Genomic DNA, 14,073 nt, shown 5'->3' with positions numbered 1-14,073 from the left:
GAGGGAAGGAGTGGGTGCCGATGGCTCACGCCTGTAATCCTAGCAACTCAGGAGGCTGAGATCTGAGGATCCTGGTTCAAAGCCAGCCCGGGCAGGAAAGTCCGTGAGACTCTTATCTCCAATAAACTGGCAAAAAGCTGCAAGTGGCGCTGTGGCTCAGGTGTTTGCCTGGAGCAAAAAAAACAAGCTCAGAGACAGGAAGGAGGTGGAGGAGGGAGAGGGAGGAGGAGGAGGAGGGAGGAGGGAGGAGGGAGGAGGGAGAGGAGGAGGAGGAGGAGGGAGGAGAAGGAGGAGGAGGAGGAGGAGGGAGGAGGAGGAGGAGGAGGGAGGAGGAGGAGGAGGAGGGAGGAGGAGGAGGGAGGAGGAGGAGGGAGGGGGAGGAGGAGGAGGAGGGAGGAGGGAGGAGGAGGAGGAGGGAGGAGGAGGAGGAGGGAGGAAGAGGAGGAGGTGAAGGAGGAGGAGGAGGGAGGAGGAGGAGGAGGGAGGTAGAGGAGGAGGAGGAGGAGGAGGAGGGAGGAGGAGGAGGAGGCGGCAGGGGTGGCAATGATAGCGGCCGTTGATCCTTGCGTGTGTTTGGCCACATTTAATGGGGTGTCCACTCAGGGATGACTCCAACTCCGCAGGTTCAGGCCCAGGCCCTGCCGCCTGCCCAGCCAGCCCTGTCTCAGGGGAGCCCTGGTCTCCCTGGGGCTCCTCTGCCTGCGGGCTGGGAGGGCAGCGCGGAAGGGGCCAAACGGAGCTCCCACCGCCTGGGCCACGCCGCCCGCCTCGCCTCGCGGCGGAGATGAGCGGCTGCCACGCAGCCCCCCACGGCCCGAGACCCTCACCCTCATACACAGACCTGCAGACCTCTCGGGGTTCACCGGGCCAGCTTGGGTGGGGAGCGGATGGGCTGTCCCTCACGGAGGAGGTGGAGGGCTCCTAGAGTGGGGCAGGGTGGGAGGGAGGGCGCTAAGGTGGGGGGAGAATCAGGGTTAAGGGGAGCCCCGTCCCTCCCAGAGCTGCCCGTGGTCCTCGGCGCCCCCTCCCGCCTCCCCCACCCTCGGGGACGGGGGGCTCAGCGCCCCTCTTGCTGTCAGGCTGAGCCGTTTCTGGGTGACCTGTCGGGAGGTGTCACCGCAGGAAGGATGTGGACCCTGGGGTGCAGCGGGACACCAGGGCGCCGTGGGCGAGGCCCTGTCGGGAGCTCGCCCTCCACCCGGCCGCCGCCAGGTGCACAAGCAGACCACTGCCCCACGGCCAGCAGAGGGAGCCCCGGCCCCTCCCCGTGTGCCCATCATGTGGGTCTGCCACCCCCAACAGCCCCTCAGCAGGGCACCCCAGATCACCCCACCCACCCACCTGCCACCCCACCCAGCGCGCCACACCTTCCACTCACAGTCCACCTCCTCACCCCTACATAACCATCGCTTACCACCCTACCTGCTGAGTCAACCCAACCATCCACCCATCCATCCATCCATTCACCATCCATCCATCCACCATCCATCCATCCACCCATCCATCCACCCCTCCACCCACCTATCCATCCAGCCACCCATCCACCATCCATCCATCATCCATCCACCATCCTCCCATCCTCCTATCCATCCACCCATCTACCCATTCATCCATCCACCCATCCATCCATCCATCACACATCCACCCATCCACCCACCCATCCATCCATTCATCCACCCATCCATCCACCCATCTACCATCTATCCACTCATCCATCCATCCATCCATCTATCCATCCACCCATCCACCCATTCATCCACCCATCCATCCATCCATCCATCCCATCCACCCACCCACTCACCCATCTACCCATCCATCCACCCATCCACCATCCACCCATCCACCCACCCACCCATCCATCCATCCATCCACCCATCCACCCACCCACCCATCCATCCATCCATCCACCCATCCACCCACCCACCCATCCATCCATCCATCCATCCACCCATTCACCCATCCATCCACCCATCCACCCATTCACCCATCCATCCACTCATCCACCCACCCACCCATCCATCCACCCATCCACCCATTCACCCATCCATCCACCCATCTACCATCTACCCATCTACCCACCCATCCATCCACCCATCCACCATCCACCCATCCGCCCATCCATCCATCCATCCACCTATCCATCCATCCATCCCTCCATCCACCCACCTCTTGGAGACGGCTGTGGTGTCTCACAGTGATGCAGCACTGGTAACTGCCCAGCTCTCCCTTTAGAAAAAATAGGATGAGTGTGTCCCTAGGGAAGCAGGGTGTTGGGGCAGCTCCTAAGGCCTTGACAAACTGAGCACAAGGAGGAGAAGTTCCTGAGAAGAGCCCTGGGCATGTGCAAAGGCCCTGAGGCAGCTAGTATTTTGTTCTCTTTTGTGGAGCTGTGCTGGAGCCCAGGGCCCTTGTCCACCCTTGAGCCCATCCCTCAGTTCACAGGATGCTGAGGACCAATGGGGGGGGGCATGTCCCCTAAACTTGCCCTCCCCCTCTCCCTATTTGTAATTCACCCTTTCCTGGCATGTGTGGGGGGGGGGCAGTTGTGTTTTTCCATCTCTTCTTTGAGGACCCTGGACAGTGCCAGCCCCGGCAGGATGGGCGTGGAGCATGTGAACACAGGGAGAAGGGAACAATGGAGCCGCCACCCCCACCCCCCGGCCGCTGTCTCCCTTCCAAGGGGGAGCCCCACGGAGCCGGGGCTACTTGGGGCGGGTCCTGGTGGAGGTCGTGGGGTCCGGTCCTCCCTAGATGACTGAGAGTCCAGTTAACTCGGGGCTGGGCGGGCCAGGCTCTGTGGAATTAGAGACACATTTGCATCTGGCTGGTCCGGGAGGGGGCGGGCAGCCCTCCCCCCTCTCCCCCTCCCCCCCCAGGGAGGTGGGCGCCGGGAAGGGTCATTTGCATAGGCAGGTAATTGGTTTTGCAAATAAATGTGGTTCTTGAAATTTGTAGATTAGCAATAATACCTCTGGAGATGAGAGAGAAAGGTCACGGATGAATAAAACAACAATTAAACTTTCGGGAGATTATTGAACTACCCAGAAACCTGGTGCTGGCTGGGAGGCCCAGACAGCGTGGGGAGGGAAGGGGAGGTGCAGGGAGTGGGGGGGGGTCCGTGGGGGGGGGGAGCTGGGCAGAGCGGGACTCAGAGGACACGTCTGAGGATGCCCCGTGCTCTGGAGAGGAAGCTGAGATCCAGAGAGGCAGAGAAGAAGCCCCAAGGTGCCCCCCAGTTGTCAAGGTCCTCGGCAGCATGCCAGCCTCAGCCGGGCACCCTAGCGCATGCCTGTAATCCCAGCTCTCTCCGACTTTTCAGTGCTCAGTCAGCTGGGGCTACGCGGAGCAAGACCTCATCTGGAAAGAGAAGTAAACTCCAGTCTCTGGGCTTCTCCAGGGAGCCAGGTGATGGACAGCCTGGTTTAGCTGATAAATGGGAAGGGAGGAGGGCAGACACCGGGGGATCTGGGTTCAAATCCCCTGCTCTGCACCTCCTGGCTACGTGAACAAATGAACAAGACAGTGGGGTCCCCTGGCTGCGCTTAGGTCTGGAGCTGGCAGCAGTTTAAGGTGTTGTTTCAAGAGTTGTCCTTAGGAGCAGCCCGGTGCTGGGCTGGGAATGAGGTCGGGTGAGGGGGGGGGCGGGGGGGGGGGGAGGCGGGCGCGGGAGGGCGGAGCCGTGAGCCCATCAGCCTGTGCCCTGGGGTGAAAATCACTCGTCTCCCACCCCCCCCATCCTGGACCAGGCCTCAGAGACCCCATCTCTAGACAAGGGGCAAGGAACTTCCATCTCTGTGTTCTGTGACTTGCTGCGGGCCAAGCTCTGTTCTGGGCACCAGAGATCGAGTGAGAATTAAAAAATAAAATAAATGAAGGCAGAAATTCGCATCCTGACAAACCACCCATCTCTGGGGCCCAAGCACCCCTAAATCAATGGAGCAGGCAGGGTTTTACAGTATGCCTGAGTGTGTGTGTGTGTGTGTGTGTGTGTGTGTGTGTGTGTGTGTGTGTGGTGGAGGGGAGGGCGGGAGGCAGAATGGGCAGGAAGCAGGGATAGAGGGAGAAGGTGGGGATTTTCCACCAGGGGGCACTGGGGCAGGCCAGGCAGACAGCCATGGAGAACTGTGCAGGAAGAGGATTTCCAGGTGGAAGGCTGGGCACACGCAAAGGTCCTGGGGCAGGGATGGGACCTGGGATGGGGCACGGGCTGCAGGGTCCTGTGAGCGGCACAAAGCTGTTAGTTTCTGTCATGTTTACATTCTGGCTGACCAAGAACAAGGAGAAGAGTCACCCCATTGTTGCCATCACTAAAATGGTGACAAACACCCCCAAAGCTGTATCTACCTCCTGCTTCCCCAGCCTCCCAGTGAGGACACTGCTTGACACTTGCTGGACCGTAGACGTGGGGCACACACCTCCTACAAACCTCCTTCTTCTCCCCTTCCTCCCCCTTCTGAAAGAATGGGCTGTGAGGGCAGGAGTTGGGCAGCCATTTTGTGCTGGAAGGCAGAAGTTGGGGTTGAGCAGGCAGAGGCCAAAGGATGGGTCATGATGCTGGGTGGGTTTTGGAGCTGTTATCCCATGCAGCCTGAGCTCAGAAACCCAGACTCCGTGACTGCAAACTGGCCTGCACTGTGCAGTGATTTAATTGCCATTTTTTTGTGGCTTGTTTTGTTGGTTGTGGGGCTTGAACTCAGGACCTGGGCGCTGTCACTCAGTTCTTCAGCTCAAGGCAAGCGCTCTACCCCTTGAGCCACAGTGCCACTTTGGGCTTTCTGGTGGTTTATTGGAGAGTCTCACGGACTTTCCTGCCCGGGCTGGCTTTGAACCAGAATCCTCCCATCTCAGCCTCCGGAGGAGCCGAGCTGACCGACAGGCTCCAGGGAGACGGGCATGGGGCTGGGGGGGGCAGCGGGTGGGCCGCGTGGGGGAGGCGGGAGGGCGGGCGGGAGGAGGAGGGAGCGGGCACCTGGCAGCCAGGAGCCGGCAGCTAATGAGGCCGGCGTGGCTCGGCTATTTTTAGCCGGGCTCCTCGGGACGCCTCATCACTGCTGCCATGGAAACGCTCGGAGCACCGCTGGGGCCTGGTCGCTGCCACCGCCGCGGCCCGGCCCTGCCCCCAGCTGGCCAAGAGGCTGAGCTCCTGCTCCTCCCGTCCACCCTGGGGGCGGGGGGGGGGGGGGGGGGGGGCGGGGAATCGTCCTGTGTCTGGGCCTCAGTCTCCACAGTGCTGGGATTACAGGTGTGCGCTACCATGCCCGGCCCGCCCGGCTTTGCCTGACCCCTGGGGTTCTTTGAAATATGGGTGTGTCTCTGTGCTGGGCACAGGCACACGGGAGAGCACTGAGGCCGGTGTGGGCCTCAGTGAGGGCCGCGTGGGTCGGTGGCGTGGGCTGCACCGGCCTGGAGCCGGCTGGACGTCCCAGAGTCCCAGGCTGCCTGTCCCCGGCTGTCCCTCCTGGCTGTCCCCGCCCCGGCCGGCCTCACCTTCCTGAGCTGAGTCGGGGGAGCATGGGGGTCCTACAGGTCAACCCCCCACCGCCTGACCCCACACGCTGCGGCTCACTTCTGGGACTCACAGAACCGGCAAAAGTGGGGTCCCCTGCCCCAGCCCCTCACCCCTCCCAGCAGGATGCACAGGAGCTGAGGTCCCGAGCCCTGAGGTCCTGTGATTCCAGGCAGCGACAGAAGGCTGGGGGAGGGGCAGGACCCCACAGAGAGAGAGGGGACCCCCCACCGTGCCCGTCACCAGCCCCAACAGCTCCCACAGCACCCTGAGAATCCACCCTGCTCCACTAGGCTCCCGGCAAGCTGTGCAGACTGTGCCATGTTGCAGCTTGGTGGCTCAGTTTCCCCATCTGCCCCTTGGGGGCCCGGTGCGCAGAGGGGGAGGCCCTCCAGGCCTGTGCTGGCTCTCACACCCAGGGTAAAATGGGGTGCAGTGGGGGGCGCAGCTGGGAAGTGTCTATTTGCAAACATTTCAGACTCCAGGCTGTGTCTTTTCTCACAGCCCCCCCCCCCGACCCCCAGCCCCAGCACCCCAGGCTGGAGTAGGGGGTCCCACAGGACACTTGGGGTGCAGACACCCAGCCCCGAGAGTGGCCTGGCTCCAGGAAACCTGGCCAGGGAGAGCAAGCGGGCTGGGGAAAGGGACCCGGGGATGGGGAGGGGGGCTCAGATTTGGGGGTCCACCAAGACTCCTGTGGATGCGCTCCCCACTAGAAGACAAAGGGCGATTCACAGCGGCCATGTTCCCAGGGAGGCGGGGACAGCCAGGCAAACACCAGAGTCAGAAAGCAAAAAATAAAGAAAAAAGGCTGGGCTCTGTGGCTCACGCCTGTCATCCTAGCTACTCAGAGGCTGAGAGCTGAGGATCACGGTTCAAAGCCAGCCCAGGCAGGAAAGTCCCAGAGACTCTTATCTCCAATCAACCGCCAGAAAACCAGAAGTGGCGCTGTGGTTCAAGTGGTAGAGCGCCAGCCTTGAGCTGAAGAGCTGAGGGACAGCGCCCAGGCGCAGAGTTCAAGCCCCAGGACAAACAAACAAACAGACAAACAAAAACACCAAGTCTGGATGTAGGCGGAATCTGGCGTGACTGGCATGGAGCGTGTCAGGCTGCCCAGGGCGACATTCCCAACTCCTCTCCCACTGTGGCGAGCACGGAGATGACTCCTGTAATCCCAGCCCCCAGGAAGAGAGAAGCGAAAGACAGTGTGCAAACACTCGGTGTCTACGCAGTGCTCAGAGGTGCTGCTGTCCTGGGACCACAAGGCCCTGGGCAGACCAGGCCTCAGTGCTACGTGGCTCCCATCAACGGCTTGAACCCTGCGTTCAGTACCTGTGTCTGGGTTTCTCTCGTGTGGGGGGGGAGGGGGTGGAGGGAGGGGTCGTTGGATTTGAACTCTGGGCCTGGGCGCTGTCCCTCAGCTCTTCAGCTCAAGGCAAGTGCCCTACCACTTGAACCACAGCACCACTTCCGGTTTTCCGGTGGTTTATTGGAGATCAGTGTCTCATGGACTTTCCTGCCAGGGCTGGCTTTGAACCTCCATCCTCAGATCTCAGCCTCTCAAGGCACTGGGATTGCAGGCGTGAGCCGTTGGCGCCTGGCTAGGTACTTTGTTTATTTTTTAAGTAAATTTGTTTTGCTAGAAAACAAGGAAGAGGAGGATTTGGTTTACAGAGAAAGAATGGCTTCATTGACACAAACCCGGAGCTGATAATAGATTTCTCAGTCTTGTTCCTGAGCCCGGTAATTAATCCTGAGGGGCTGATTACGCCCCGGCTGCAGCCATCCAAGGCTTCGCAGCGCCTCGGGCCTGCTTCTTCACTGTAGATGTGTTTTGCCACCCGTGTGTGTCTTTGTTTTGCAATGTTGGATTAGCAGAGTATTTGTCTTGATGGCTGAATTTGGTGACCCCTTCTCCTGTCAGGAGAATTGCCTGCCTCCTTGCTCCACAGGTCAGGTTCTACCCTGCCCCAGGACCTTTGCATGTGCCAGGGCCTCTGCCAGGACTGCTCTCCCTCACATTTCCTATGCTGTCCTCTCTCTCTTCCTCTCACCTCCTCACACTCACACCTAGCCAGGGGCTCAAGTTTGTTCTGTGAGTTCTCACTACTGGAAAGTAAGTTGTGTGTGTGTGCCAGTTCTGGGGCTCAAAGTCAGGGCCTAGGAGTTGTCCCTGAGCTCTTTTTACTCAAGGCTTGCTTGAGCCACAGCGCCACTTCCGGTTTTCTGGTGGTTTCTTGGAGATGAATCTCCCGAATTTTCCTACCTTGGTTGGCTTTGAACCGCCAACTCTCAGATTTCAGCCTCCTGAGTAGCTAGGATTACAGGCGTGAGCCACAGGCACCTGGCTTGTTCTCTTGAGGAAATTGGGGTGCTGGGGGCGGCAATCGCTCACCTCTGACGGCAGGCACCCTCTCCCCTCTTGCCCTATACCTCACAGCTTTTCTCTGGGCTCCACAACTCCTTGGCGTCTGGTGGGTGAGGGAGCCTCAGGGCCTTTGCACATGCGGCCTCTGCCCAAGGTGAGCCCTTCCCTGGCCTTTCATCCTGCACTGGCGGGAGTGGGAGGCCTGACCCCTGGCAGGGCCTCTCCCCCGCTTTTGTGTGCTGGTCTCACCCTGCTCTTTTCCTCCGTGGCCTTCATCTCCCAGGAACCACTACAAGCCAGTGGAGCTGTGGCCTGAGAGCTGGGCAGCAAGTTCAGCCCCGATGAACTCACACCCTTCCCCGCCCGGCCCGGCCCTCCCCCCCCACTTCCTTGGGGAAGTTGGGGGTGGCATGGGGAGAAATGGGGGCTTATCTTGATGGGGGAGCAGGGAGGGAAGAAGGATACAAACCTAGAGACACAAAGGGACATCATTAGCGAAACAGACGGATGGACGGACAGCCAGAGCACTGGCCACAAGGCCGACTGCGGTCCCCAGGGCCAGAGGTCTGTCTGTCTGTCTCTCTGTCTGTCTCCAACCGCTGAATGTGTGAATGGGGAGAGGGAGGGAGAGAGTGAGGGCGAAGTGGGGTGGATTTGTCCCCCAGGAAAAATCCTCTGGCCTCAGGTTGGGGGGGGCTGGGGGGCGGGGCGGCGGCCGCTCCCAGAGGCCTCTGGGCCCCACAGGGAGGGGGGGGGCAAGCCTCACCCGAAACTTCTCACCCCAGACAGGCTGGGGGGGGGAGTGGAGCGGGGTGCCTGGGAGGGCCTGGGGTGGGGTGGGGAAGTGGGTGGCGCCCTCGGTTCCCCAGCCTTGTCCCCCGAGGAGCTGACGGGAGTCTGGGTGTTTGAAAGGAGGAGAAAAGAGGGAAGCCAAGTCACGGAGCTGGCGCTCGAAACCAGTTCGTGTTTTATTCACGCACAAGGTCTTTGGCCCTGGGGTTCAGACACGTGGCAGACTGGAGGGGACACCCCGCTGCAGGTGTCAGGGTTGAAGGGGCCAGGAAGGAGGAGTCCAGAGCAAAATGGAAGCTCTCCTTGGAGGATCTGGGAAGGGTGTACGCAAGGGACAGGGAAACTAGGGCTTTGAAAGATGAATAGGAGTTTGCTAAAGGGAGCAGGTAGGAGCGCAGTGTCTGCGGCCGGGATTCCGGGAGCATGTTGACTGGGGACCAGGGGACGGGGAGGGGGGTCTCCTCCGCCGTCCACGCTCCGGTGGTGGCCACCGCTCAAGGCCAGCGTGGCGAGGGGCTTCCTTGGGCCCGCTCAGGCCCGCGCTGTGGGGACGCGGCCGCTGCTGGCTAGGGGTGCTGCCCCTCACTCAGGGTCCTGCAGTGGCTGTGGGCCCTCGGGCCAAGGCCGCGGCCTCCCTGCCGGGAGGACTGGCCGCTGGAAGCCTCCTCTGGCCTTCATGGGCGCCTGGGGCTGGGAGCCTAGTACAAAAGGAAGGAGAAAATGGAGAAGAGCAGGGGGAAGGGGGAAGGAGGAGAGGGAGAGGAGGAGGGAGGGAGAGGGGGTGGGGAGGGGGAGGGAGAAGGGGAGGGAGGGGGAGGGGAGGGAGAGGGGGAGGGGAGGGAAAGGGGAGGGAGAAGGGGAGGGGGAGGGAGGGAGGGGGGAGAGGGGGAGGGAGAGAGGGGGAGGGGAGGGGGAGGGGAGGGAGGGGGAGGGCTCTGCCCCACCTACCCAGGTTCCAGCACCTAGTTATGATTTCAAACATGCGGGGCGCATGCGTGCGTGCGCGTGCATATGTGCGTGTGTGTATGTGTGCGTGCGTGTGTGTGTGCGCGTGTATGTGTGTGCGTGTGTGTATGTGCGTGCGTGTGCGTATGTGTATGTGTGTGCGTGTGTGTGTGCGTGTATGTGTGTGCGTGTGTGTATGTGCGTGCATGTGCGTATGTGTGTGTGTGTGTGCGTGTGTGTATGTGCGTGTGCATGCGTGTGTATGTGTGTGTGTGCATGTGCGTGTATGTGCATGCGTGTGTGTATGTGCGTGCGTGCGTGCGCGTGCGTGCGCGTGCGTGCGTGTGTGTAAGCGATGGCTGATCTGCATGCGATCTGCATGCGGGCCGCTGGGCCCCGCCTGGGGGGAGCCCCTCCCCGCCCCCAACGGGCCTCAGTTTACCCCCCGCAGCGGTGGAGGCGGGGAGCCCCACGGAGCAGGCCCGGGGGTCCCGGGGCGCGCGGGGCGCGGGCGGCGGGGGCAGGGAGCGGCGGGCGCGCGCGGGCGCGCGGGCGCCTCCGTCCGGCTGTCTGTCCGCGCCTCGTCCGGAGGGAGCTGGAGCGACCTGTGCGGGCGGGCGGCGGTGAGGGCGGGCGCGTCCCGCTCCCGGGCTCCCGGCCCCGCCCCGCCTGCGGGCGGCGGCTCTCCTCACCGGCGGGTCCCGCGGCAGACGGGGGCCCCCCGGCCCCGAGTCACACAGCTCGGCCCGACGACTCTCGGCTCCTCCCCGGGGCCCCGCGTCCGCGTCCGCCGGCGGCTCCACCTGGGGGCCCGGACCCTGGCCCGGCAAGCGGGAAGAGGCCGGCTCAGTCCCGCCTCCCCCGAGGCCCGGAGCCGGGCGCCCCTGGCGGCCGGCCTCGGAACTGCAGGCGCGGCGCGCGCCGAAGCCGGCTGCCAATCAAGGGGGGAGGCGGGGCCGAGCGCCGAAGCCGGCTGCCAATCAAGGGGGAGGCGGGGCCGAGCGCAGGGAGGAGAGGCCAGCTCCCGGGGTCACACAGCAGCCAGTGGAGGTCCACGGACAGCGGGGGCCTCCAGCGAGGCCGTCCGTGCCTCCCGGTCCCCCAAGGCCCTGGGTGTCAGGTACTGGAGAGGCTGCTCTTAGGGGAAGGGCGGGGCTCCCGGGAGGGTGGAGCATTAGCCTGCCCCGCCCCCGCCCCAGCCAATGCCTGCCCGCCTTTCCCCACACAAGCCCCGCCCTTCCCCGGCATGGCCCCGCCCTCTCCAGCTCGGGCCAGAGCAAGGGGGCGGGGCCGGGGGGGGCGTGGGAAACCGGAAGCAGGACACAGACACCGGAAATAGACCGGAAACAACTCAGGAAGGATTCCCAGGAAACGTGCAAAGACCGGGGACAGACAGGACACGGATGCAAGAAACAGGAAAGACTCAGGAAACAGACGTAGGAAACAAGAAACGGACGCGGGAGGCGGCCCCGCCCCCGCCCCCTCCCCTTCCCCAGCCCCGCCCCCCTCCCCGTCCCCCCCGCCCCCCGCCCCTCCCCCGCCCCTCCCCCGCCCCTCCCCCGCCCCTCCCCCCGCCCCGCCCCCTCCCCCGCCCCCGTCCCCCCCATGTCATGTCCCCCCCCCCCCCCCCCCCCCCCGGCCGCGCCGCGCCGCACCGGGCCTCGCGCCAGCAGCAGCACCGCGCCGTCCGGCAGGCGGGCGTCGCGCAGCGTCTGGTGGTCGCGCAGCGCATGCGCGTTGTAGTAGAAGGTCCGCCCCCAGGACCCGACCCCGCGCCGCACCAGGCGCGCGCGCACGTCGCTCACGGTGTCCCCGGGCCGCACGGCCAGCGGCAGCAGCAGCGCCTCGTCCGCCAGGTGCACCGCGATGCGCAGGCGCCGCCAGCGCCAGCGCCGCAGCCCGTCCATGGCGCCCACCGGGCCCCGGCCGCCGCCTCGTCCCAGGCCCCGGCCTGCGTCCCGGCCCGGCCCCGGCCCCGGCCTCACCCTCACCCGCTAGACCGGCCCGGCCGCCGCCTCCGCCCGCCCCGCCCCGCGCAAGCCGCGCCGAGATAACCCCGATCCCGCGCAAAGGGCCTGGGGTCCCAGGCGGGAGGGCGGGACGCGACGGGGTGGGCGGGAGACCCAGGCCCAGGGAAGGTGGTGGCCTTTAGCCCCAGACCTGGAGGAGGAGCCGGGAAGGGCGAGGGAGAACAGGCCCGCGAGGTGGGAAGGGAGAGGGCCTGCCTGAAGTCGGAGCAGAGCAAGGGGGCCCTGAGGGGACTTGGGGGACACTCGGCTCCTCTTCCTGTGGTCTAGTCGCGAGGGCCCAGAGCAAAACAGGGGTGTGACACAATATCGCCCCAATTCTTTTGTTGCCAGAGCTGGGGCTTTGACGTTTGAGCAGGAGCTCAGAGTTCCCACCGAGGAGGCACCTGTCGGCTCCCCAGCCACTCATACAGCCCGCGCCTTGCAGGGTGGGGGAAGAAGAGACACACCAAGGCCCGCAGGAGCCGGGGAGCGTGCGGGTGCACCGGGGAGGGTGGACCCTGGATCTGTGCCTGCCCCCCCCACACACACTTAAGCCAGCTCTCTAGGGCCAGGCCACCTCCTCTGGTCACAATTATCCCCAAAGCCTTCCATGGTGTGGCCGTCCCGCCTGGACAGGAACGTCGAGTTCTGTTGTCAGGGTGCCTCTCAGTCTTGGACATCCCACTGTGCAATTAAAACCCAGGTATGGCCGCGTACTGGTGGCTCACACCTGTGATTCTAGCTAATCCTAGTTTGGAGGGAGGAAAGTCTGAGACTGTTTGTTGTTGTTGTCGGTCCTAGGGCTTGAACTCTGGGCCTGGGCGCTGTCCCTCAGTTTGTCAGGAAGTGCTCTACCACTTGAGCCACAGCGCCACTTCCTGTTTTCTTGTGGTTCATTGGAAATAAGAGTCTCACGCACTTTTCTTCCCGGGCTGGCTTTGAACCGCAGTTCTTAGATCTCAGCCTCCTGAGTAGCTAGGATGACAGGCGTGAGCCACCGGCGCCCGGCTCCGTGAGACTCCTATCTCCAACTAACCACCAGAAAGCAGAGACAGACAAGCTCTTAGTGCACAACAGACCCCCACACGCAGCCTAGGGGGGGGTAGAGGGTTTCCCCAGACTCTCATCCCAGCAGAAGTCCCAGGCTAGCCTCAGTACCTGCCACTCCTCTAGCCAGCCAAGGGGAACCCTGGGCAGAGATGGAGTCGGACCAGGCCGGGCACAGACGGCGCTCAGGCGCCACGCCGTGGCCACCCAGGGAACAGCGGTCATTTTAGGCCTGGGTCTCTGCTCCTCCTCCTCTTAGCCCAAACCAGTTTTAAGGCCTAAGGTCCTACTGCCTCTGCCTCCTGAGTGCTGGGATTACAGGCAGGAAATCTCTCTCCCACCCCCTGCCCCTCTCTACCTTTTCTCTGTCTCCCACAAGCTCCACTTCCGGAGACTCTCCATTTTTTCCCCCTATGCTGGGGCTTGAACTCATGTCTGGGTGCTGCACCTGAGCTTTTTTATTTTTTGCTCAAAGCCACACCTCCACTTCTGGCTTTTGCTGAATTAGAGAGGAGTCTTAGTATTTTCCTGCCTGGGCTGGCTTCACACAGGAATCCTCAGGTCACAGCCTCCTGAGTAGCTAGGATTACAGGCGTGAGCCACCGGTGCCCAGCTCTTGATTGAAAACTTTTGACACCCGGGTAGTATCACAGCAGGAAGGGGACAAGCTGAAATGTGTGCGCTCTGGACATTCCTGGGAGGGGACAAAGGAGCCCCCAGGAAGCTTGTCCCAGGGCCCAGGGCCTTAGGCAGTGACAGAACCATCCCCCCCCCCCAACCTGTTACAAGACAACTATAGCAATCACTTATTGTGTTAACTTAGGCTTTATTTACTTGTCAATTGTGGGGCTTGAGCTCAGGGCCTGGGTGCTTGAACTCAGGTCAATCGTGGGGCTTGAACTCAGGGCCTGGGTGCTATCCCAGGGCTCTTTTGCTCAAGGCTAACACTACCACTTTCAGCCATGGCTCCACTTAGGGTTTTCTGGTAGTTCACCAGAGATAAAAGTCTCACACTTTCCTGCCCCAGCTGGCTTTGAACTGTGATGATCAGATCTCAGCTTCCTAAGTAGCTAGGATGACCAGCACCAGCGCTGGGCCTTGGGCTTTATTTAAAATGAATGCCTGGGATTCCCCAGTCTAGGAGGAGCCCAGCTGTGGGCCTGAGCCGGGGCGGCTGCAGGTGGACGGGCGGTGTGACAGGACGCAGGGAGGGCAGACGTGCGTGCACTTGATGCAAGTGGAAAACATTGTGGAGGACACCATTTATCTGATTTTGCCAGGTGCTCTTTTGTGTGTGTGTGTGTGTGTGTGTGCCAGCATTGATGTTGGGGCCTGGGCATCATCCCTCAGCTTTTCTGCTCAAGGCTAGCACTCTACCATTTGAGCCACAGCTCCACTTCTGGCTT

General features: G+C 62.6%; 1 protein-coding gene and 1 long non-coding RNA gene across 2 annotated transcripts; both read right to left on the bottom strand.

The window, feature by feature from the left end:
• Positions 1–8,809: 8,809 nt before the first annotated feature.
• On the bottom strand, positions 8,810–10,120 carry LOC122122784. Its single transcript, XR_006150206.1, has 2 exons — positions 10,054–10,120; positions 8,810–9,364 (listed from the first exon to the last, which is right to left on the bottom strand). It is a non-coding gene; the product is annotated as an uncharacterized LOC122122784 (long non-coding RNA).
• Positions 10,121–10,299: 179 nt separating this feature from the next.
• Positions 10,300–11,518, bottom strand: LOC122122716 (ubiquitin domain-containing protein TINCR-like). Its single transcript, XM_042697028.1, has 2 exons — positions 11,267–11,518; positions 10,300–10,542 (listed from the first exon to the last, which is right to left on the bottom strand). The coding sequence occupies exons 1-2, from the start codon at positions 11,516–11,518 to the stop codon at positions 10,300–10,302; spliced, it is 495 nt and encodes a 164-aa protein (XP_042552962.1).
• Positions 11,519–14,073: the final 2,555 nt, after the last annotated feature.

Source organism: Dipodomys spectabilis, unplaced genomic scaffold (genome assembly GCF_019054845.1).
Source record: "Dipodomys spectabilis isolate Male_0828 unplaced genomic scaffold, ASM1905484v1 ptg000215l, whole genome shotgun sequence".
NCBI classification, from domain to species: domain Eukaryota; kingdom Metazoa; phylum Chordata; class Mammalia; order Rodentia; family Heteromyidae; genus Dipodomys; species Dipodomys spectabilis.
Note: the sequence above shows the minus strand (reverse complement) of the source record. Positions and strands in the feature narration are given on the sequence as shown.

What these genes read in the sequence shown, in the direction of transcription:
- LOC122122716 (XM_042697028.1), bottom strand. Translation starts at nt 11,518, where the DNA reads ATGGACGGGCTGCGGCGCTGGCGCTGGCGGCGCCTGCGCATCGCGGTG. An exon ending in TGCTGCTGGCGCGAGGCCCG is followed by an intron (nt 10,543 to 11,266) that starts GTGCGGCGCGGC and finishes CTTGATTGGCAG; the next exon opens with CCGGCTTCGGCGCGCGCCGC.